The sequence below is a fragment of the Amphiura filiformis genome, chromosome 15 (genome assembly GCF_039555335.1).
Source record: "Amphiura filiformis chromosome 15, Afil_fr2py, whole genome shotgun sequence".
Lineage (NCBI taxonomy): Eukaryota > Metazoa > Echinodermata > Ophiuroidea > Amphilepidida > Amphiuridae > Amphiura > Amphiura filiformis.
Genome location: NC_092642.1, coordinates 1,037,891 through 1,064,529, shown reverse-complemented (window position 1 = coordinate 1,064,529; position 26,639 = coordinate 1,037,891). Strand labels below are relative to the sequence as shown.

The 26,639-nt window shown below is 38.5% G+C and overlaps 2 protein-coding genes across 2 annotated transcripts; both read left to right on the top strand.

The window, feature by feature from the left end:
* The first annotated feature begins 2,295 nt into the window (after positions 1-2,295).
* LOC140172040 (cytochrome P450 2H1-like) lies at positions 2,296-9,060 on the top strand. The gene is made up of 4 exons (XM_072195387.1): positions 2,296-2,409; positions 3,324-3,654; positions 7,508-8,440; positions 8,894-9,060. The coding sequence occupies exons 1-4, from the start codon at positions 2,296-2,298 to the stop codon at positions 9,058-9,060; spliced, it is 1,545 nt and encodes a 514-aa protein (XP_072051488.1).
* A 4,578-nt stretch (positions 9,061-13,638) lies between these two features.
* On the top strand, positions 13,639-26,481 carry LOC140172099 (uncharacterized). The gene is made up of 8 exons (XM_072195445.1): positions 13,639-13,737; positions 17,643-17,816; positions 18,736-18,858; positions 21,386-21,437; positions 23,396-23,622; positions 23,857-24,082; positions 25,169-25,276; positions 25,724-26,481. The coding sequence occupies exons 2-8, from the start codon at positions 17,710-17,712 to the stop codon at positions 25,997-25,999; spliced, it is 1,119 nt and encodes a 372-aa protein (XP_072051546.1). The 5' UTR covers positions 13,639-13,737; positions 17,643-17,709; the 3' UTR covers positions 26,000-26,481.
* Positions 26,482-26,639: the final 158 nt, after the last annotated feature.

Here is a 26,639-nt window from a genome sequence, read left to right as displayed (position 1 = left end):
GGATCTGGTCGTCATAGTTGATCCAGATGCTTCCTGGTGGCTTCGATGTAAAGATTATTGGGTTGAAGATGGTATAATGGATATGAAAAGATGAATTTTGATGTGGTTTTCGGAGCATGATGCAGTCATGTCTACAGTAGAATTCATTTCGACCTTTGCAGGACTTAACCCCATTAAAAGCTATTAAACGAAGATAACACTCATTGAAACAGCTCAACTGATTAAATCGGATCTTCTCTGGTTGTGCACAAGTGACTGTTTTCATGTGCGATATCGCAATAAAGCTCATATTCATAGCTTCAGTTGGGTAACCGATTATAAAGGAAACGAAAGGAAACAATGTTATGTGTGGCTTTGTTCACGAAATCAGACAATGTCGTGCTTTTTGTAAACCAGCATTCTTGAAAATGAGCAACATAATGATTTTTGACTTAACACGGTTTAGAAATAATTTCTTCATATTTTTGGTGTTATCTGTCGTTTACATATCCTTCCTAAAACACCAAAGTACGAGTATTTCCAAACATCTAAATTTGCTAAAAATTTAGGACATGTTACAAAACTATATTGTCTAGAATTTTAGAAGAGTACTTTTAATATTGGCCGGTTATTTTTCACACAGCGACGTTAACTAGGCAATGTACTATTACCTATAACATTAACTAAAACACCAAAGTACGAATATTTCCAAACATCTAAATTAGCTAAAAATTTAGGACATGTTAAAAACTATATTTTCTAGAACTTTAGAAGAGTACTTTTAATATTGGCCGGTTATTTTTCACACAGCGACGTTAACTAGTCATATCCCTATACTGTTAACGTAGGGCTATTTGTAAAGGTCACGCGTCAATGGGAAAGAGCACTGTGTATTGTGTATAGGAAAACGGACAGTAACTGCAGTATGGCTCAAATCAAGTCGATCACATCTCTTGATCAGTGTTTCTAGATTTTAGGTTCTAGATAATAAGGTTTTCAGTCTTAAAGCTTTATAACGCGTAGTGTATAATATTATACTTCTTATACAAATGTACATCTGCTTTCCTTCTTGTCCGTGTTGTAGAGTCCAAATTCCATATGCTTGTTGATAAATACGCACTTTAGCATGTACGTGAGTGGCTACGATAATTTCACATAATAATGATTATGACTATATATATTATGACTATATAAATGTAATGCAAACAGGCACATTTTATTTAACTTGTTTAGCTCATTATCTGTAAGATAACAACCATGACAACCAGCAAACACAAATAATGCGATCAAACAAAATCACTCGGAACTCGGAAATATTAAATTTTCAGTTTCTTCTAGGATAGTAAAAAGCATTTACAAAGCAGCATTTTGCAGAAAACTACGGAGCCCCCGAAGTGACATGAAAGAAAATAAAAAAACTATCTCGGGGTCCGACTTAACTCAGAGCCCCGACTTAGTAACTCGGGACCCCGACTTAGTAACTTGGGGCCCCGACTTAGTAACTCGGGGCCATGACTTAGTAACTTGGGGCCACGACTTAGTATCTCGGGGCCCCGACTTAGTAACACGGGGTCCGAGATAGTAACTCGGGGCCCGACTTAGTAACTCGGGGCCCTGACTTAGTAACTCGGGGTCCGAGATAGTAACTCGGGGCCCCGACTTAGTAACTTGGGGTCCGAGATAGTAACTCGGGGCCCCGCTTAGGCGACGAAAAAAGAAAACCCTGTTCTACGGACCCGACCGACCCAGATTTTGAACAAATTGGGAAAAAAATTCCTGTACAAATGAATACCGACCCAAATTTCGTCAATTTCAGGAACAATTTTTTTTGTATTTTCCCAACTTGCAAATATTTACAGATTTTGGTGATTTTTTTTTAGGTCATTTCCAAAAAAAAAGCCCGACCGACCGACCCTATACTTGAAAGGTCCGTCCGCCGTTTCTTTTTTTCGTCGCCTTACGTCAATCAAATAATTTGATATCTAGTATTCCCGGTTCTACAGAAGCATAGGCTAAGCTCCAAAATGAAGTCCTTTTTGGACACGTTCTTACTGCTTGTCAGTGAGAAAAGAATGTCAAATGTCACCGAAATCCAGAAAAAGGAGCCCAGTCAACCGTGTCAGCTCAGAAATATTATTGAAGCCAAAACGTTTTAAAAGAACGGGCATGAAGAGGCATTTGTTGGCACTCATGCACATGTGATATCATCTGGGCATCCCATTTGAGATATTGCTGTATGAAGAATGTCCAAAACTATTATTTGGCAGATAGGACAGAAGTTGAATCACTTCAAGTATCTGGCTCAGTGTAAACATCATGGCAGACATCAAAGCCAGGATTGGAATGGCCAAAGGAAGAACGATTGAATTTCAGGATCTGTGGAATGATCGAAATGCAACAGAACTGAAAATGAAACTGATCAAGATACTGGTATGGAGTGTACTTTGGTTTGGAGGACTGGACTCGGACTAAAGCAGATGAGAACCGGGTATTGCTGCTGACATGTGGTTCTGGAGAAAGAATATACTAAGAGAAAAGAACAAACAGAAGCATTCTTGAGGAACTTGGAGTAAAGAGACAGCTGCTTGGGGGGTTGGTATAAACAAGAAATAACATACCTTGGTTACATCCTCAGAAGAAGTAGCAGCGCACTAACACTCCAGGTAATAGAAGGAAAGGGAGAAGGAGGGGAGGACGACAGAAGAAACAATGGTTTGACAACATCAAAGAATGGACAGGAATGAACCTAGTGCAAGCCAAGCGTCTAGCTCAGGACAGAACAGATTGGACATGTTGGAATTAAGGTATTAGGAGATGCAGCCAGATGGTAGCCAATCATCTGTATAATGTTAACATTCTTGAGAAAAATAATATGCTTGTTATCTCTCAGCTGCTTTCCAGTCCACGTTGCCTTTTCTCGTGTCATATAGGCCTACGGTATTTTTGACAATGTGTATTATTAATCTTTTATTTCTTTCATAATTTGTACATTTGTGCTGTAATTTGCCGCGATAAAATGGAAGTTTATTAAAATTATAAAATCATTATAATTATTCATAACATTTAGGTGAGTGGAGGTTCATTCGATTAATCATATAGAGAGCAATATTTACTGTTAAAATAAAAGTGTATACCATTTTTTCATACATTATCTTAACAATCTCTAGGCCTATTGACAATTAAACTTGACCCCAGTATCTGAAATCAGATTTTGATTAAGGTGCATGGTAATAGCTGGTTATTCTCGCGTCTCATCGTTGAAGAGGACGGACTGTATCATAGAAATAATAATTATTTGTAGTCAAAGTATGAAAATGTTACTTTTTATTGGCAATTTATTCCAGGAATCTTTTAGCCCGTATGCATTATGCTTTGGTTTACTGGGCATACTCATAATCTCTTGGCGCAGAAAGTCAGCAAAGAAGAATCTACCACCAGGTCCGAAATCATGGCCTATTATTGGTTGCGTCCCAACTTTGTTGTATCTTGCCTTTGTGAAAAAAATGGATAAAAACACAATGTGTAAGCATCTCCTCGATAAATATGGCGATGGTGATATAGTCAGTGTTAACATTTGTGGCCAAGAAATAGTTATCTTGAGTAAGGATGACGTCATCAAGGAAGCTTATACCAATCCGTCTTTAAGCGACAGAGCGATAGTCGAGACGCAATCTTGTAAGTCATTCATTTATTTATTCCTTGTGAAAAGGATAATAATTAATAAGCAGGGCATGTGCGCCAATTTGGAAGGGGGGCAGGGGGGCACTTTTTAACAATTCAGGCCAAATGACTTCCCCTCCCCCCCCCCCCACTTTTCAAGACGGATTGACCCCATTTATGCAGGGTAAGCACTTGGATTCCCCGGGTCAGATTCACGGGAGATCATAAACTTATTCAGACATTGTGTGTTAATACCATCGCTGTATGGGACCCCCATAATGTGTCCGACATCCAACGAATTGAGGCAATACAGCGCAGGGCAGCTCGGTTTGTATCCAACAATTACCGGAGAACAGAGGGCACGGTCACTAGTATCCTTCAAAATCTGGAGTGGCCTTCCCTTGAGCAGCGAAGAAGACAACATAGATTAACAACAATGTATAAAGTTCAAAATGGTGAAATTGCAATACCCATTCCTGAATATGTTCAAGCGCAGACAGTTAAAACTCGTCAATACCATCCCCAAAGGTTTAGAGTTATGACACCTCACATAAACACCTACAAATATAGTTTCTTCCCCGGACAATCATAGAATGGAACGCCCTACCTCCTTCCGTGTATATTGCCAAATCAGTTGACTGCTTCAAGAGTTGTATTAATAATATGTAATTTAATGTATTTTTTCTTCAGTTTTGTATAGCCATGTTGTATTCAACTGGCGCCTTTGATCACCTCAACTAGATATTGCTTTCATGCAACTTTGTTGAGTATTTATGTAGATGTAGATGTAGATCGTAAGTTGATATTTTAATACTTCCATCTGAACATGTTTTCAACCCAAAGATGTTCCTCGTATTAATCTTTTACAAATGTCGCGGACGACATTTCTTCTTCGCAGGGGTGTGTGTAACCGTCAAGAACCCCCCTTTACTTTTGGTTTCATTTCAAATTATGTTATATTCATCATTTATGGCAATTTATTATTTTCATATAAAATTATGGTTTTGTGTGTATTTGTCATTTTCACATGACCTAAATTTATGTAGAATCATAAATGCATTCTGCATGTAGGGTGTTTTGGTTTCATATCAAATTATATTTTCATCTGTAGTTGATCATGATCATTATGAAGTAAACTTCTTATTTTCCATCATATTAATTGGAAGTATTTTTATAGATCATAGTTTAGTTTTAATTTGAAAAGGTCACTTACCTCATTGATCATGAAAATGTAGGCATCCTTTGATTTTCAAGTTTAAGAGTACTTCAAATGTTTACCTCTTCATTGTTTAATATCTTTAACTGGTTATGTATTTTTAAGATTTGTCGTAAAGTAAATGCTTAGTTAAGGTTATTATTTAAGACTGTTGCATAGATGGTACTTCACTTCATCATCACCATCACCATCATCATCATCATCATCATCATCATCATCATCATCATCATCATCATCGTCATCAACATCATCATCATCATCATCATCATCATCATCATCATCATCATCATCATCATCATCATCATTAGGCTTTTATAATTGTACAGAACCCTTGTCCCTACTATCATCGATGAATTTCATCCATCTGTCCATCCATGGCATAAATACTCCCCGTTACATTTATTTAAGGGATGCCATCCGGATATGACGGGACAGGGATATGGGAAGAAACCGGAGCACCTGGAGAAAACCTGCGAGGACGAGCATGGATCGGCAACCAAACTCACATGTGGCACCGCGGGGAATTGAACCCCGGCCACAGCGGTGAGAAGCGAGTGAGAAGACCACTACACTAACCCGCCCTCCCTGTACAGGGTGTCCCAGAATAAAATACCGAGTGAATAAAATTGAACGTAAGTCGAGACATAAACATCAGAATCAGAAAATTTAAAATTTTATTGTGCATAACATACGAAATATGTATTTGATTCGCTTGATTGGTTGCGAAGAAATTAACGATTACATAATGCGAGCATCAATGTAGTTCATTCCAAGTTTGATCAACAGGCGCGTTTTTCATACTCGCTCACCACTTCCTAAAGTTTGTATATCTCATTAAATTTAGTTCACATTATCTATTTTATTATCCGACGGTGTTATGTTATTCATGCTTTCACTGAACATGAATAACAGTTTTTCCAAGAAAATCTTGATTTCTGTAATTGGAAGCTTTCCAACTTTAATTCTTTAGGTTGTGCAATATGTTATATTTTAACTTTCCAAAGAACATTTGAGCTAAGAATGGCAATGATCAAGTGCTTACAGCTTTACGTGTGATTTTTTTATACCATGCAACATTAATGTTGAAGTTTTAAAAGATTTCAACTTTGCATTACAATTCCAAAAACATTAATGTGCCGTGTGAGAATTTTTTAAGCCAGCTGGAATTCTTTATGCAATAATTCTTTATGCAATTTTATATCAACATTAACGAAAAAAGATATTTACTAATACCAAGCATTATCTTACATACAAGCTTTCATTTTCAATATCGTGCAGGTTTTCAAATTTGAACAAAACCTAATTAAATGTTTTGCAAGAAACAGATTGTTTAAAAAGAATTTATTAACGAAAAGGATTTCACCAAACAAAACCAAATATGAAGCCCATTGACAGTTAACCACTAGTGCGCATTGTGTTGAATGATCTTTCTTTCAAACTTGGAATGAAGTGAATTGACGCATGCGTTATGTAATCGCTCATTTCCTCGCAATCAGTCAACCGAATCCAGTGAAATTGCCGTATAAGATGCAAAATAAGATGGGCTACACGCTGATTTTTAAATTTTTGCATTCTGATATCGACTTACGTCCAAATTTATTCGCCTGGTAATTTTTTCTGGGACACCCTGTACATGTCATTTAGGGTGTTGGACTGAAAAAAATAAAATTCAAACTGTGTTCATAGGACCTCCCTCGGGGAAGGGGGAACTGGTTCTTGAGATGGAATATCATGCTTGACAATGGACTCCCAACATGCTCAAAGAGAATGTGCGTTGGTTTAACAAATTAATGATCCCTATACATGTACATGTTCACGCATTGCCATTCGCTATAGCAAATACCTCAGCAAATAAACTGACCGTCGCTACACAAATAAACTTTTATCAGTAAAGTTTGAAGTGCAAAATGGTGAAAGTCCACAATCATGCCGGCCCTGACCATGCTGACCATACCAGGTTTTAACCTATAGTTTATAGGGGAAAAGAAAATTTATCAGTAAAGTTTGAAGTGCAAAATGGTGAAAGTCCACAATCATGCCGGCCCTGACCATGCTGACCATACCAGGTTTTAACTTATAGGCTAGTTTATAGGGGAAAAGAAAATTCGAAGAGGGGAGAAGAAATTAGAGAGACAAAATCAAATTCTTCTGGTAAATCTTGGGCCAAAGTCAAGCTAAATTTATACGACCTTCCTCTATGGCTTCTTTTTGCAATCGACCCAGCTTGCGAGCATTAATCCTATAGTTTCATTAATTGTTCATGCAGTTTCGTTTCCAAAAGCCTATACATGGAATACAGCAAGTCCAGGAAGCGTATTTATTTTCTGCAATCATAAAGGTTAGGTGTATTGCGGCCCATTATGGTTGCAGAAAGAAATTTTAGCGTTCCCGGGAGCCGCGAGAGCGACCGACTTCAGTGACAAACTGAATGAACTCTAGCGTGTCCAGTAGCGTGTCTGAAGACCAGGATTTCTTAACCTGTAAAATGTTATAAGTGCTCTACCATAGTGAGGTGAACGGACGTGAGTGCTTGCTGATCTCCCTAATGCAAACATATTATATCACATAACTTTTACCCTAGGGAAATATCATGTTTTCCATTTAAAATTCTTCATAATAAAATCTCTTTCGTTTTTTCGTTTCGTTTTTCAGGGATCCGTTATGATACTGCTAAAATCCACCGAAAGATTATCATAGGAGCCTTGAAAGGAAACTATGGGTACAAAACAGAACGCCTTGAACAGGTGATTCAGGAAGAATGCCAACTTCTATCTTCAGAAATCAAACATCTAATCGGTAAAGATTTTGATGTTTCGTTACTCCTTCGGAATGCTACGGCGAATATTGTACTTTCGTTTACTACGGGCAAGCATTTCGAGTGGAGTAATCAAAAGTTACACAAACTTCTGGACACTATTCTGGAGTTAAATGCGGCATGTGTGCGTTCTTTTGCTCTTTCATTCTTTCCAATACCCATTAACATACTGTCTCCATCAAACGTACGTCAAAAAGCAACTTGTACAGAATACGTCTTGTCTTTTATGGGCAACCTGATTGCAGGACATGCATCCAAAAAGGATGAAATCACAAATCTCATTGATGTATATCGAAACGAAATGCAGCTCTCTTTTGATTCCAAACACGACGGGGACTTGTTAAGAGACGGACTGGTGTTTATAACGAATGCAGGAACACATACCACCGCAAATGCGATTTCACGAATCATAATTCATCTAGCAGAGTTACCAGAAATCCAAGACCGTGTTCACCAAGAAATCATCCACATAGTGGGTAGAGATCGGCTGCCGTGTTGGTCAGATAGACACCAGCTTCATTACACCCAAGCTACGATTATGGAGCTCATGCGGCAAACTCCAAATTTTGTGGGTGCACCTCATTTAGCTGGAGATGAGACCACGCTGAGAGGGTATACCATACCTAGAGGAGCAATATTGGTTGGTTGTATCGGCTCCGTTTGTGACGACCCAACTACGTGGCCGGATCCCGAAGTATGCAAACCTGAACGCTTTCTAGACGAAAAAGGACATTTTCAGGAGCGGATTGAATTTAATCCTTTTGGAACAGGTACTTGATAACAGCAACAGCATCAATAACAACAACACAATCATAATCATAATAAACTAATTATTCTCAGTCCTACTTTATATATTAGTAGTTACTTATGACGATTAATTGAGGTGATGATGATGAGGATCTGGGATGACATCGACGTAGACGGCGACGATCGACGATGATCATTGATGATGACGACGTAGACGACGATGATGATGATGATGAAGATAATGATGATGATGATGATGATGATGAAGATAATGATGATGATGATGATGATGATGATGATGATGATAATGATGATGACGACGACGACGAGACATAGACGATGATGATGATGATGATGAAGATAATGATGATGATGATGATGATAATGAAGATATGATGAAGATGCCGACGACTTGACGCTGACAATTTAATAGCCTAATATAATCAACGGGGTATTGTCTTTGTATTTCAAAATAGGTCGACGAACTTGTGCTGGAGAAGGAATGGCTAAGATGCAGGTTCTGCTATTGATGACCACCTTACTCCAGCGATACGAGATCCGACCACCAGACGTGAAAGGAGAGACGGTTTTTGATATAGCATCTTATGCTGCGATTATTCAAGCAGTCCCGCGTAAAGCATGATTAGAAAATCTTTACATGTGAGCACTTGGACCCCTTTTAAAGAAAAAGAAGGGGTGAGGGGCGAGAAGAGAAAATACAAGATACAGTGGCTATGGGTGATTTGGGGTGAAGAATGGACACCTATTACATTGCCATGATCACCATGATCACGTGATATAAATGATGATGCAAAAACGTTCAAACAATGTTCTGATTTCATGCCTACACTTGCATCACTGATGAGGTGTCATCTGAACCATTAATGGGTTAGAATCAGGAGAAGAGGGATGTCCACTGTCGGTGCTCCTCGTAAACTGCCCAAACTAATAACATTTGAAATATGTATATGATTATGAACATTTTCAAAGTAAAGGACAATGCCTATATAATTTATTTGGGCCAATCGACAGAGGAAAGTAGTAATTTTGAGTAAAGAGTAGACTTCTCCGTAGTCCACTTGCTCATTTTGCATACTCTGCATGGGCGCTATTACAGTTAAGCATAAAACGCTGATTTGTATTAATTTGTGTGCAATTGATAGATTTTCACATCTGATATTCTCAGTCACCGTACTCCCTCTGTTAGCTTCCCAAGTGGACTACTTACTTTGACTTGCGGTTAACATTTTCAACACGGGACTCTATGGAGAAGTTAGGCCAATTTCTGGCCTAACTAAAATTGGCCATGATGTAATGCATCTTTAAATGGACCTGGCTTGTGATTGGTCGCCCAGATCTGGCTATGGTTTAAATCTTCCGGGCACATGCTATTAGAGTGTGTTTTAGAGACCAAAGTCCCGGGGAAAAGTTCTGCTTAAAAGTCAAAGTGCATAGTCGGATTTTTTACTCGGGCTTTCGCGATCAATGAACTGGTAGATTCCAAAATCAGAATTGTTCAATATTAAGTGAGCAATTATAATTATGCAAGATATCTTGCATTCAATATAACTTTTATTGTCACTAATCATCTAATTATATAACCTCTTTATGACCATTTTATATTGAACAATTTAATTCTAATAAACATCAGTATAATTTTTGAGTTCAACGGAATGGGTTCATCATGATTAATAATAACATATTTTGTTATCAAAATTGGACTATGGCATAGTCTAAGTAAAGAGTCGAAGCTCCAATGTTGACAAAATTGTATTTTTATCCTAGATCATAAGGTTTACAGTCTTAAAGCTTTATAACCATGATAACGTGTAGTGTATAATAGTTATGATATTATATTGCTTACAAAAATGCACACCTGCTTCCCTCTTGTCCATGTTCTAGAGGCCAAATTCCACGATTCCTGTTGACAATTGGCCATGTACGTGAGCTTACGTGAGTGGCTACGATAATTTCACATAAAATGATTAGGCCTACGTTATGACTATGTACAATTTATGCAAGCAGACACATTTTATTTAACTTGTTTAGCTCATTATCTGTAAGATAACAACCATGACAACTAGCAAACACAAATAATGCGATCAAACAAAATCACTAGGAACTCGGAAATATTAAATTTTCAGTTTCTTCTCATTCTTGTGTTTCCCAATGTGTCTTAGGATAGATTTCTGTGACTGCAATAACATCTGGGTTCATGTCGCCAATGATGACATTTAATTCATTTCTCTTATTTAGAAGACTATCAGCATTAGTGTAGATACTACACCCGACCGTTCGCTGAAGGCTTCTTCTCGTCATGTGCTGTGCGGGGGCTGTGCGGTGATTTAAACTGGCGTTGGGAGTGCTTTTAAGCACTCCCAACGCCAGTTATTATTAATTATTAATTAATTAAAATGAGCCAGTTAATTTGAGCCAGTTAATTTGAGCCAGTTAATTTAAATGAGCCAGTTAATTTGAGCCAGTTAATTTTTAATTATTAAAAATTAGGTGCAACCTCAACAACTGTATTTACAAAGTGAATCCCTTCGCCGTCGTTTATTATCTGTGACTTAGATCCGAAATGGACCCTCCTGACGAGTCGAGGTGTCCATCTTGTTGTCCTTCTTCACTCATCATAAAAGGTTCATCACCATCCGAGTCGCTATCAGATTCTTCTGACTCCTTAGTAACTACTGGTTTCTCCTTATACTCTTCTATACTTAATTGTAAGATTTCTCCCTTACGTATGACCAATCGTTCTTCACCTTCCTCTTGTCTTCTCTTCAGGTCTGCTCTCAACAGTTTATTCTTTTCTATCTCTCCAGATAATTTTAATTTTTTATTTCAAAATTGGTTACTTTTCACCTAACTATTGCATAAGGCCAAATAAAAAAGTAAACATGTTTCACGTCCCCTCCCGCTTCCTCAATCGATCCAGTTTTATATCAAAGTTGTATCTAAAACACGTTGACACGAACATCTATATAATAATACGCTATTCTCTGTTTGTCTGTAGATCTGTTTGTCTGTCTGTGACTGCTAATGTGAGGCCGCCGTAGGTCATACGGGGCTCAAACTTGGTGGGTGGGTGCAGCTTGGTATAAGGAAGAACGAGTTTATATTTTTCAAGGTCAAAGGTCAGGGACGGGGTCAAGTTCAATTGAAGTCTAATTTCAAATACTTTAAATGGCAAATCTAGCCATGCCACTGTGTTGACCTTGGACTATCAAACAAATGTTTCCACGGTGACCTTTTTGTCAGACCAACGGTTAAGAGGTCAAAGGTCAAGAAAGATAAAATTTTCAAACTGCCCCTATGAAGCTCAAAATTGGTCATACGGGGCTCAAACTTGGTGGGTGGGTGCAGCTTGGTATGAGGAAGAACAAGTTTATATTTTTCAAGGTCAAAGGTCAAGGACGGGGTCAAGTTCAATTGAAGTCTAATTTCAAATACTTTAAATGGCAAATCTAGCCATGCCTCTGTGTTGACCTTGGACTATCAAACAAATGTTTCCACGGTGACCTTTTTGTCAGACCAACGGTTAAGAGGTCAAAGGTCAAGAAAGATAACAATTTCAGACTGCCACTATGGCGCTCAAACTTGCCACTGTGTTGACCTTGGACTATCAAACAAATGTTTCCACGGTGACCTTTTTGTCAGACCAACGGTTAAGAGGTCAAAGGTCAAGAAAGATAAAATTTTCAAACTGCCCCTATGAAGCTCAAAATTGGTCATACGGGGCTCAAACTTGGTGGTGGGTGCAGCTTGGTATGAGGAAGAACAAGTTTATATTTTTCAAGGTCAAAGGTCAAGGACGGGGTCAAGTTCAATTGAAGTCTAATTTCAAATACTTTAAATGGAGCAAATCTAGCCATGCCTGTGTTGACCTTGGACTATCAAACAAATGTTTCCACGGTGACCTTTTTGTCAGACCAACGGTTAAGAGGTCAAAGGTCAAGAAAGATAACAATTTCAGACTGCCACTATGGCGCTCAAACTTGGTGGGTGGGTTGACCTTGGACTAACAAACAAAAGTTTCCACGGTGACCTTTTCGTCATACCTACGGTTAATAATTATGAGGTCATAGGTCAAGAAAGGTAACCATTTCAAATTGCTCCTATGGCGCTCAAACTTGGTGGGTGGGTTGACCTCGGACTAACAAACAAAAGTTTCCACGGTGACCTTTTCGTCATACCTACGGTTAAGAGGTCATAGGTCAAGAAAGGTAACCATTTCAAATTGCTCCTATGGCGCTCAAACGTGGTGGGCGGGTTGACCTTGGACTAACAAACAAAAGTTTCCACGGTGACCTTTTCGTCATACCTACGGTTAAGAGGTCATAGGTCAAGAAAGGTAACAATTTCAAATTGCTCCCATTGAGCTCAAACTTGGTGGGTGGGTGGACCTAATTGGACTAACAAACAAAAGTTTCCACGGTGACCTTTTCGTCAGACCTACGGTTAAGAGGTCATATGTCAATAAAGGTCAAAATTTCAAATTGCCCCTCTGGAACTCAAACTTCGTGGGTGGGTGGACCTTGGACTAACAAACAAAAGTTTCCACGGTGATCTTTTCTTCAGACCTACGGTAAAGAGGTCAAAGGTCAAAAAGGTAAAAATTTCAAATTGCCTATGGAGCTCATACTTGGTGGGTATGTGGAAATTGGACTAACAAAAGTTCCATTGTGACCTTTTTGTCAGACCTACGGTTGAGAGGTCATAGGTCAAAAAACAAAGATTTCAAATTGCTCATGGAGCTCAAACTTGGTCAGTGGGTGTAACTTTGGCCAAGGAAGCCCATGTTTGAGATCTGCAAAAGCCAATAACTATGACAGCCGAGAACCGCGAAATACGGGTAACCGCCTAGTGATAATATAATATGAAAAGGTTTAGATTTTAGTTGATGAATAAAAAGGACTTGGCAAAACGTTTTATGAAACCAATGAAACGCTTTCGAACACATGTCGGCTGGACTGGTGACCCCGGTACAAACACAATTCAACACGCATGCGTATATATAACACGACTACAATCACTACAATCACAGATCAGTTGTGATTGGATAAAAGTTTCAATTAACTTACTTTAGTCCAATAGAAAACGTTGTTTCACTTCCAATATGTAAATAAGCTCTCTGACAAGTACGACGACAAGCTGCGTTTAAAAAAGTCGTCTGCTGAATTTTGAGCCGAGATATCATTTAATTTTTTTCCGTGCTTGTTTTGTTGGCGGTTTTGTCAATAGAATTTTTCTTGTGCAGCTGGAGTGATGTTACTAGCAAAATTGTATCATGACATACTTGATCTAAAATAATTATAACGTAAGTCTTGCTAAGGCCGTCGTTTAACTTTAAGTTTTTAGTAAGCTTAAGTTAATATTCAGCAGTCCATGCATGGATGACATCAATCATCATGTCTGTCCATGACCATCCATGTAACATCATAAACATGATTTTGATATTATTAACATGTTGAAGGGGCACTTTACATGCATGTGTAGGGGTTTAGGGGTACTACTAGTACTGCAGTAAGTATTTCTTGGCCAAACTGGAACATATGCTCGTTGCATCCATGAGTATACATGGTATATGACCATGTAAAGTTGTTTTCTTTAAACTTCCGTGGTCCGGGTACGCACTGGTGAATTGCGATCGCGTAGAAGTGACAAAGTCGCCTACTACGCGCCGCGCCGAAGACCAATGGGTCAGCCGGCTTGTTGTCAAGTGCATTGATCAGCCAATCAGCGTGATTGTTTATTGCTTTTGTGTTTACTCTCGTGTGCGCGATACGCACAGGCACGACCACGGAAGTTTAAAGAAAACAACTTTTAGCGTACTACTACTAAGCGTGTACACAGTCAATTTTGTAAGGCGCATGTATGCTTTCTTCTCATTCTGTACTGCGCTATATTCGTGTGTGTTTATCGTGAAGCCACTAAGGTGTTCCAGTTTGGCCAAGAAATACTTAATTTTACTGTAGTACTACTATAGTAGGCAGGCATAAATTCTCGATCATGAGAGCCAACTTGGGTACCCACTACGCAGAGTCGACGCAAGACCACATGCTTTACGGCGCAAGCATATCTTTTGAGAATTGACCAATCACAGTCTTTGGTCACGCAATTTTGTTGTTTGAAGAAAAGTACGCTGGCGTGACAGTACACAGACGGTACATTCTATCATGATCGAGAATAAAATATTTTGCCTATATAGCCAGAGATGCCACTTGCTTGTTGAAAAAAATCAGGAAGTTGGAAAGTGTAGCCAGTAGCCACTCATACATTGCCAAAAAAATCCTGAACTTTTGTCTAAAAATGGCAAAAATCAGGAATTCCTGATAAATCAGGAAAAGTGGCATATAGCTTACAAATAAGCTTAGGAGGTTACAGTTTATTTTTAGGTTCTGGTTGTCGCCAGGGTCTGAGGCCCCAGGGCACAGGTTGGAATTAGACCTAAGACCTATGCTGGTCACTCCAACTGGGGATTGAGTGGTGGCATCTGCATCACAATGTCCTGCCAAACTGTTCTGTCATCTGCTGTACAGCTGGCATTTACTATGGAGTTTACGTTGGTTCTTTTGCAGTCAGCTAGCAGGCAGTTTCTCTTCCTCTAGGTCTTGGAATTAGGCTGGGTTACAATTACTATACACCACACACCGTCAACATCCCTATATCTTCGTGTTAAAAATTGCCGTGATAGTACGATGAATCCTCACGTTTTTCAACAACTACGCATGGTGATTTTATTCGAGATAGGCCGTGCAACTCAGGCTAAGCATACAATTTGAGATTTTGGCGCCTGCCACACTGTTTCTATTCTATGTTTTACGATTTTCGCATGATCAATATATGGCTGGTCGTAACCGCCATTAACGTGGAGCTGCTACTGGCGTAGCTTACTTTTCGCTTCATGGAGCTAAATTGACCAATCATGTTAGATCTTTTCATTACGCTGGAGCCAGTGGATGCATCCTCGCTCCAGAGAGAAAACTCTTGCCAAATTAATGTTTACTATGGGGATTTTAAATGAATCGATTGTAAATAAACCACGACCAGTTGTACAGGATCAATACCATTGTTTGATTAGTGTATAGTCAATGTTACCTTGCATACATGTGTCATGTGTGTGGCGTGTTTGTTTGTTTGTTTGTCTACTGTGTCAGGCCAGGATCACTGACACCCACGGTACTGATACTCTCATACTATCACGGTGATCATATTGTTGAATGTTGTTGACTTAAAAATAATCATGATGCAGTCATGTCTACAGTAGAACTCACCACGACCTTTGAAGGACTTAAACCCTATTAAAAGCTATTAAACCAAGATAACACTCAATGAAAAACGGCTCAACTATGTTACATCAGATCTTCTCTGGTTAAATACACACTGCACTTGTGTCTGTTTTACCTGTGCAATGAGCAATGAGCTGGTATTATAGTTTCAGTTGGGTGAACGATTATAAAGCTTAACGCAAGGTAACAATACTGTGGGCTTTTGTTTACTTAAATGAGACAATAGTCTGCTTATTGTTAACCAGCGTTCTTGAAAATGAGAAGCTTAATGACTTAACACGGTTTAGAAATAATTTCTTCATATTTTTTTTTTTTATTGTACCAATATTTCCAAACACCTAAATTAGCTAAAATTTAGGACATGTTACAAAACTATATTTTCTAGAATTTCAGAGAATAGGGCCTACTTTAAATATTGGCCGGTTATTTTTTACACAGTAGTGACGTCAACTAGGCAATGGCCTATACTTCTAACATACACTATTTGTAGAGGTCACGCGTCAATGGTGAGCGCACTGAGTATTGTGTATAGGAAAATGGACAGTAACTACAGTATGTATGGCCTACTACTAGTATATAAAGTAAATCCGAACTGGTTTGCAGTTTGCTGAAGGTCGAATTCGCAGGGACACTGCGCAAGTTATACAAATTAGCTCCCGGCGATACACTGCAGATCGCAGAACTGTGTGCATAGTTTACCACCACTCTGCCTATCTATATAGTTATGTACAGTACTGTATGAGTTTCTTATGAGTGCATGTCCATCTTAATAATAAGTCAGTTCGTACTTTTCATAAACTACTTTTTGAATCATAACTTTCGTGACCGAGGATATCTTGCAACCACGTGACGCTCGTCTGGCAAATTCTTAATGAATAAATTCGCTTCAACGTAATGAGTAAGTCGTACTTAATTAGTCAGTTTTACCTCCGAGTAATGAAAAACTCTAACATGATCATGATTGGTCAATTTGGCTCCACGGAGCAAAAAGTCAGCTACGCAGTAGCAGCTCCACGTTTGTGGCGGTTGCGGCCTACCATATCAGTATCCCATATGATATTTCTATTGCAAGAAAATTTTATTTGTTGTCAGGTTTTATCTTAAATACACTAACTGGAAATTAAATACACTAATTAGTGAGGACCGGTATTTTGCTGTGGATATGTTTAACTGCAATTTATGGGTAAAAAATTTGAAATCCTGAGTAAAAATTTTGATCATATTCAACTCTTTGAGAAAAAATTTATATAAAAGAATGCATGTAAAATCCAGCTGCAATACAATGCACATTATTGACACACTATCACTCTCTTTATCTACGGCAATAATAGAATATCGATTTCAATCGAATTGAATACGATGCTCAGTTTTTGAGTTTGTAGTTGACTACTAAGTTTACCTAAGCGATCGATTGCTAGCCAATCAGATAGAACTCCTTTTCTTGCGTTCGGTGAAATAAGAGTCGCCCGTCGCTCACCAACGGAGTATTAAATTTATATTTATCGAATAGGAAGTCGACACTGTGCACAATAGGGCTAAGTTTTTGAGTAGTAAGGGTTTATTGGGCAAAACCGAGGATCGCCTTATCCTATTCTATCGGTCGTAACACTGTAGTGTTCAGTGTTGTCTTGGACTTGGCTATTCCTCAACCTCCCTTTGATGCTGGAGAGAAAGATTAAGATTGCTTCTTTTCATCCTATCGTGGTGAATGTTAAACAGAATTTGAAACAGCAGTCTAATCTTGATCTTGTCATGAAAAAAAAAAAAAACCAATTTGTAAATAATTGACAGGCTTCCTTGATTGAAGTTGATGCTCTCATCAATTTTTGTTTGGGAAGAAACCAGTGAATCCAGGATGCAAAATTGAAAAGAATGAAAATAAAAACTAATTTGCCAACTGACATGCCTTAATATTGTTACTGACTATTGGCAGATTGTGTGACTGTGAGCAGCCAATTGGAAGCACTGCAGAATTACAAACAAGACGTTTTCACTGATTGATGCCAGGCATGCATCGCAGGAAGATTCCTAGGGGTGCCAACACATCTGAGACACCTGAAGGGCAAGAAAGAATCGTTGGCAAGAAAAAGAACCTGCCATTCATAAGGTATTTTACCCTCATAGTTCTCGTGAATGTTTGCCTATAAATTAGGTTAACAAATAGTCCAAATAGGTGTGAATTGGGATATTTCTCTATTGCATACCACTTAATTCATGTGTTTAAAACAGTTTAGAAGTGTGAAGAAACTGTTTAGGGTCGGTAGGTAGTCTTTTATACAGTAAACCAAACAAAAAAAAACACCTTTTTCCAGATTGGTCGGTCGAATGAGACAATCAAGCAACTTTTTTTTTTGCCTATGAATAAGATGAAGCTGATTTTAAATAATAAGGTTTTCTATAATTATTAGCAAGTAACAACAACAAAAAAATGTTAAAAATCAGTGCATGTAAAATTGTAAATAAATTTCAATATAGAGCTCTCAAAAACCAAACCTTTCTAAACATGTTCATAACACAGACACTAGGTCTGTGTCCATAACATGGAATTGCCCTTCATTCTTGCCCACAAATGATATTTAAAAATTGGGTCGGTCGGGATTTCTTTTTCTTTTTTTCTTTTTTTAATTTCTAGTAAACTCTACTGTTTGTATTAGTTAAGGCACAAAATATGAAAAATCAGACAATTTTGGTGTCAAAATGAATCAACTAACATTACAAAACAACTAAAATGTTGAACACAAGCTCTAAAATACATTTTTATTACTACATCTTCAGAATGCAAAAATTTGAAAAGAAAAAAAAAACTTTTCCAGGAATTTCCAAAAAAGGGTCGGTATTCTTTTGTACAGTAAAAAACAAAACATTTTCTGATTTCCAAAGTTAGGGTTGGTCAAGTTTGCTTTAAAGTTGTTTATTCTTGTTTTCTATTCTACAACTACATATTCAGTAGATAGTTTACCTAAGACATTTTTTTAAATCTCTTACCATATCTAAAATATAATGGTGGAATGTGACTTCACCTCAAGATCCTCTAAGCCAGCCAAGCGATGTTCAAGCCCTACAAATCATGAAGTCAGAGAGGAGCAACTTGATCCATTCAGTCACCTGCTGAATTCCAATTCAAGAGAAGACTCCACTAGTTTCCACAGGTAGGAAAGAGAGTAGTCTTTAGTGCTATCAGAAAGAAGGTTCCCAGTAAAAGAAAGTAATTGGGCTATTCCAGTTGAAATCCATAAACCACATACCGGTATATAGAAATTATGACCTCAATCTCCCACACAGGGGTGTAGATTTCAAATGGAGTCCCCCATTCAGGTAACACTATTTGAAATTCTCAGTCCTTGTGTGGAAGAACTTATGTCTACCCCCCATAGGGGGGTGTATGGATTTCAACTGGAATACCAGCCCAATTTGAGCTCAATTGATATTAGTATGTCCCATCAAAATCCAACTGTGGTCTAGGTGAGTCCAGTTGATTGTTCTGAACTATAATTTCAGAGTTTCAGAGTTTCAATCATAAAGTGTGAGGTAGCCTCAGATAGTGCCAGCAAACCTCTTGCAAAAGGAAATTCCATGATCATAAAACAAAGTTATTTTATTGGATTATTTTAGATGCTGCATGGATCCAGCCTCCAGATTGTTAATTACTTTACCAAATAAAAAGTTAAAAACAATGTGATTTTGCAGAACATACAGGAGCGAGACATGTGTACATACATACATACATACAAAAGTACATTTAATATAGCGCTGTTACATCAAGATCAAAGCGCAGTATGAACCAGTGAAAAACGGCAATAAGAGAAAATGGCAAATATATAATATACAATACAAGCAAAAACATTATTCATCATTTGGATACAAGTGTGTTTTCAGACATTTTTTGAACTTGGAGAGTGTGTCACAGTTTCTGATTTCAGCTGGTAAGTTGTTCCAGATGTGCGGAGCGATATATGTAAAAGTCCGGTTATGAGCAGATATGAGTGTTTTAGTAGGAGTGTGTTCGGATAGCCGGGTGATGTCAGAAGCTGAACGAAGACTAGCTCAGAAGCGGCTGGTACAGAGTCAGGCAAGATGCTAAATAGTCGGGCGCAGCTCCATGGAGGCACTTATAGACGAGTACAATGATCTTAAATGTTATACGGTCTTTGACAGGTAGCCAGTGCAGTTGTTGTAAGCACGGCGTGGCATGGTCAAATTTCAGCGCACCACAAATTAACCGCAGACCAGTTTTGTATGCGTTGGAGCCGTTTGATGTCAGTTTTGTTGGAGCCAAGTAATAAAGCATTACCGTAATCGAGTCTTGATAGAACTAGAGCCCGGATGACAGAGTGACAAGAATCAAAGTCAAGATATTTGCGAATGCGCGATATATTTCTGAGTTGATAGTTGAGACTGGTGCAGAGACTTGTGATATGAGAAGACATTGTCATTGAAGTGTCAAAGACAACTCCCAGATTACGGACATTCTCAGAAGGTGTTATTGTCTTACCGCAAACTTGCAAGGATACAGGAGGCATCTTGCACTTGAGATGTTCAGGAACAGCAACAAAAAACTCTGTCTTCTCTTCATTGAGCTTGAGCATGTTCTTCGTCATCCATGACTTGATGTCAAAAATGCACGAAGAGAGCTGTGAGAGCGAAGTTGTGATTGATTGTGGGTCACATGGATTGAATGGCAAATACAGTTGTATGTCATCAGCATACGTATGGAATTGCAGTCTGTGCTGCCGTACTATGCGACCAATGGGAACAGAGTAGATGGTGAATGACTGTGGGCCCACGATCGAACCCCTGAGGTAGGCCATACTTCAAAACATGAGAGTTGGAGAACACCCCATCAATACAAACACACGATGTTCTCTCCGACAGGTAAGAGTTATACCATTTCAGCGCAGTCCCTGTTACACCGATGTCATGATGAAGGCGATCAAGCAAGATTGAGTGGCTCTCAGTGTCAAACGCTGCGCTTAAGTCCAAAAGGACTAGGAATACACCTCTGCGCTGAGAAACATGCTGCATGATGTCGTCTTTAACTTTCAGCAGGGCCGACTCAGTACTGTGTGAAGTCCTGTAAGCCGACTGTAAGGGTTCATGTAGATTTTCTCTGGTCATGTAATCATTGATGTTATTGACAGCATGTTTTTCGATGACTTTCGACACAAATGGTATGTTTGATACTGGGCGATAGTTTCTTAACTCGTTGGGGTCCAGCGATTGTTTTTTGATGATTGGAGCAACGACAGCGTGCTTCAATGAGGATGGGAACACTCCAGAGCTGAGAGATGTATTGACAACCTCGGTGATCATTGGAACAAACATTGATGGGTTTTGTTTTATGAACCATGTTGGCAACGGGTCCAGAAGACAAGTTTTTGATGGTGCTTTGTTGATATGAGCTAAGATTTCTTCTTCACTCACTGGGTTGAATTCATGAAAACTACAATCAACAGGTGAGGACGGAGCTACATCACTAGCAACATTGGCATTCTCAAGTTCTTTTCAATGCCTTCAGTAGATTATGTTGACTTTATCAGTAAAGAAGGTGGCAAAGTCATTACTGAGATCTTGTGCAGATTCATGTGCAGGCAGTATTTTTGTGCCTTTACCGGTACATGAGCTTACATGTGTAATGTAATAAATTGCTATTTGTTTTCACTATAATTAATTTTACAGTGCTCACCAAAACAATGATCCCCATGGTGCAGCATACAAGCAGCTTGGCTCGGTGAGTATAATAGGAACAAGTGTACAGCCTAATATTATGTATGTTTGGACCACCAGATCATGCGTCTCTCTAACATGTCTAATTAAACCTGATTGCAGCATGTAAAATCTTTTTTTCTCTCTGGAAACCAGATGGTATTTGTTTTTCTGTGTTTTTGGTTTAATTTTTGTGTGACCCTTAAGGGTATCCGTAGGGAGAACACTAAGTGATACGGCCAGGTCAGACCAGGTGCATGTTTGTTCGCGGTCTACAGGTGTAACTAGGTTGTTGTATATTCTATAATTTTCCTGGTGTGTTAACTGTACTGTGATTACATCTAGACACCAGTTTATTTTTTATTTGAACGGGACCCTAATTTAATGAGAAAAACGCTGAAAAAGAGAGGCCCGGCAAAAGCCGATTTGCAGACAATTTTGTAGCTACAGACAGCGCGTATTCCATATAGCAACTACGGAAACCAATCAGTGCCAGAAGTGTTGATTTATTTCATCCACTTAGGTTTGGCTTAACCCACTAAAAGGTAAAACTTTAAGGCTGATCATAAAAGTATATTTCTCAAAATGGAGGAGAGCGCCTATGACTATTGTCCGTTCTGTCTACATGGTCTATGATAATTGTTTTCTTACCGAAATATATTCACTTAACACAGACCACGGTTGCCAAACAAATGAGGGCAAACCATGGGTCAAATCATTGAAAAGGCAATATTTTTTTTATCAACCGTTGGTTTCTATGAGATAAAAAACTACCAGAAGTCGCGTAAGCCAATGTTGAGAAGTCATGCAATATTTTTCTTAACCATCAATTGGTGTCTATAGGACGTCATGCAATATTTTTCTTAACCATCAATTGGTGTCTATAGGACAGGAAATTGTCGCAAGGAAAATCTTCAAAACTCATCCTATTGACCTAGGCCTATTACATCGCAGGTTTGGCAACCCTGCAATATATACAGTTATATAACATCGCACCGCATGTACCTCAATAAAGAGTTTAAATAAAACAAGGAAAATCATAATGTGCAGAGGCCTACTTTTCGGATGATATTCACTGAAACAGAAAAAAAGAAATAAGTTTAAAGAATTATATATTGTAAGATTAGATAATGAACAATCATACATAAAAATGTGACATGTGTCTGATGATATTTATACACTTCGAGCAAAAAATAAAGAACTACTTAACACGCGACATAAATAAATAGCCATATTTTATGAACGAACTGAATGTTGACATTGCGGACCAGGATTTGAAACAAGAACTGTTTTCAAAAAGAAAGCGTGGTTGGTATAAAACATAGCGTGTGCTATCATGATATAAACTTCAAAATCTAAAAACACAAGTAAAGAAATAATTTAGGGCGAAATAAATAAACAGCGTGCAGCAGGTGCTATCTTGTCAGGGGGGGGAAGGGTCACACAAGGTTCTGAACAGAAACGTCACATACGGACCAACCCACACTACCGAGAACAGCGAAAGCCGAGAACCGCTCTAGTTCTTATTATTTTTGCTGTTTTGATGTTTTAGCATCCCTTTAATTTATTGCTTTTGCAATATTGGGCTGTGCCAGGCCTATGGGCCGAATGGTATATATGGTAGGAGAAGATTCGTTCAAGTGCAAATTTGTTCTAAAATAAAGATGGATGTTTTGCCTTATTGAACTTTTTCTTAAGAATCTGTTTTAAGGCCATGTACATAATATCTGAAGAGAAACAATATTTTGCATCATAGTCTTCCAAAAGGTTATTTAATTTCTTTGAAATGGGTTAACTTCAGACCCTCAGTATAGCTGTCTGGCCTCTTTCTTACGGAGACTCAGGGCGAAATTTCACTCTCCCTCGGTGTCCCCTTTTAGTAGCCCTGGTTGAAAAAACTCGCTGCATACTCTACCAAAATAAAGTTGCATACCCCTTCCCATACAGGATTAATTATTTCAACATCTACATCATCTCTTCCAGCTATCAGGTCATCGAGTGTGTCGACAAGCTGTGGGGACACCTAATGATGCTGTCATTAGCCATAGCACTAGCAGAGTTGCAGTTCTACCACCATGGGAAAAATTGATATCATCCAAAAGACGAGGTGCAAAGAGAAAACTACAGAAAAAGACACCAATGGGTGGACCCTGGAAAACTGTTGACGAACATGTGGAACAGTTACGGCGTAAAACAGCATGTTTGAATAGGTAAGATCTTTTCTGCTAATATTTTTTGGTTTATCTTTACATCCCGTGTTGTGTATAGCCTGCAGCTTTTGATGTACCAGTACTGACTAAGTCAACAAGTTTACAGCCAGTAGCGAAGTTTTGAAGTCTTAATGATTGAAATTATATGTGACAAAACCAAAATATAACATCTTTAGCTTCACATTGATCACCATTCTTTATCATACATATTCATTTACATTATAATACCTGTAGATCATTAATTGATGAAACCAACCTGACACAGAAACCTGTCAAATCTGAGAAGGATGACAACCAGGCCATCAAGTTGGAAGAGACTAAGCCTGCATACTCTTTACCTAACTCCTCAAGTAAACCGGAATGGATTGACATCAAGGCTGTTTCAAGTGCTCATCAAGCTAAGAGGAACTGTACAGAGACTGAATTGGTCAAATCAAAGCTACTCTCACAGGACTCTGAGGTAAACACATAGGTCTGATTTCTTGAAGCCTGGCTAGTTCTCAGGCATCCTAAGCCAGCAGGCTAGCCATACCAATGTGGATCCCTTTCATTGATTTATCTTTCCAGGTGACATACAATGTGAAATTGTAAGCACAGCAGATATAGGACTAATTAGGCTTAAGCCTGATTGCTTAGGAAGCCTGACCACTAGCCATGCTTTGAGAAACTGGCCCATAATGATTTCTCACTGTTTTGTAAAAATCATGAAGTCTTTATAATCATAATGAAAATAATTGGATGTTTTTCAGTTTTATGCTGCCCTGGTCCCTCCTCTAAATTTCTGGTCATGTAAAGGCAATAGATGTTCTGTGCTTACAATATAGTTTGACTGATCCATGGAATGATCAACACAAATAAATAGGTCAATTTGATCTCATAAAACACTCACTCATTCTGTAAGTTTATAATGGCTATCCCAGCATTGACTTTATGTATTCAAATGTTAACCATGGTTGACAAATTCTTGGCAGCCTCAATCACTTGAATTGGGAGGAATTTAGGGCATTTTAATTGACCAAAATCCAAATTATTGACTGCCTGTTTTTTGATGCACCATTCAATGATGGTAGAGTTTTGGAATTAAATCTAATACTGGAACTTACTTTTTGCGACGTTGCGTCTATTGCGACGTTGCGTCTGGAACCACCAGACTTCATCAGGCAACTGACCCATTGGACTGGTCAATGATGGTCTTTGCTTGGTTTTATAGGTGCAATAGACTAGAAAGTATATGTGAAAATAAATTTGACTCTATGTATCCTATGTGCACAATGGGGAGGGTTGTCAAAACCAAATGTGTCTGCTTAGTTCTGTGATTTGACTGCCCATGGATGATTGACCACAAAAAGATACAGAGGTTCTAAGAATTGGAAAGCATTCAGCTTCTTACACTTGCATGCTCAAATGGGTCAACCAAAAGGAATTTAAAACAAAGCCATTTCATGTGAATTTTAAAAAAAAGCCATATCATGTGAATGCTATTTTGGATTTCTGTTTTGAGAAAAAATGATCATTATGAGAATGGACTTGCTTCTTTTTCTTACAGAATGAACAAGGTCCTGCATGGAGACCAGCATATGTTGTTGGAAAGGTACCAGAAGAAGGTTCAAATACACAAACATATTCACAAAATTGGCAAGATAGACTCGATCAGGTAATTACTGTGTTAACTAGTTCAATTTATCTGTCCTTAATGAATTTCTTGCCATTTCTCATCAAAGAATTTAGACTGGAAAATACAATGGGTTGTCATTCATGAGGACAAAAAGTGAATCTACACATTACAGTTTACAGGAAAGGCCAAAAATTGGGCTGTTCCAAACCCATATTCCTCCAGTGTTAAAGCTTTACCCATATCTTACACAACTGGAGTGAGTATTTCAAATGGAAGTAACCTAATCTATTTGTATTCAAAACCCATACTCCCTCTGTGGAAGACTTTAGCTAAATCTTCCACAGACTTATCTAGATCTTCCACATGTCCTCCAGAAAGACATGCAAATGCGAACTTGCAAATGCTATCCTATTATGTGCAAGCCCGCTATCCATGTGTAGAGGTCAGTGGGCCTGACACATCTTTTTGATATTTGTATTTATACAGGAAACAATAAAGAGCATCATAGAAGCAAGTCAACCTTCAAGCTTGAGACAAACCACTCTACCATATTCTAATTCTGAGAATTTATCTATGCATGCAACACAAAGGAACAGAGACATCTCCAGTTTTATGATTGGGCCAGTATCACATGGTGATAGTTCTCAGAGAGTACCAGGGAGTGAACAACTTGATGTGAATAGCCTTAATAGTCCATGGCCTAATTTATGGAGTCCATCACCTGCATACACTAATAGTACAGATAAAGTACATGAGGAATAGCCTTAACAGTCCATGGCCTAATTTATGGAGTCCATCACCTGCATACACTAATAGTACAGATAAAGTACATGAGGAATAGCCTGAACAGTCCATGGCCTAATTTATGGAGTCCATCACCTGCACACACTAATAGTACAGATAAAGTCCATGAGGAATAGTACCAGGGAGTGAACAACTTGATGTGAATAGCCTTAATAGTCCATGGCCTAATTTATGGAGTCCATCACCTGCACACACTAATAGTACAGATAAAGTACATGAGGAATAGCCTTAACAGTCCATGGCCTAATTTATGGAGTCCATCACCTGCACACACTAATAGTACTGACAAAGTACATGAGGAATAGCCTTAACAGTCCATGGCCTCATTTATGGAGTCCATCACCTGCACACACTAATAGTACTGACAAAGTGCATGAGGAATAGTATACAAATTGATGAACATGATGAAAAATATACGACAAACTTTAGTCTTATGTAAATAGTGGCGCATGCAAAAGGGGGGGGCAGGGGGCACATGCCCCACTTTTGTTGGTCATTTGGGGAAAAAGCGGGGAAATCAGTCATTCCGCTGCGTTTACACTCCTAATCAGACTCCATTAGGGGGAACTGAACAACCTACCCCCCACTTTCAACAAAG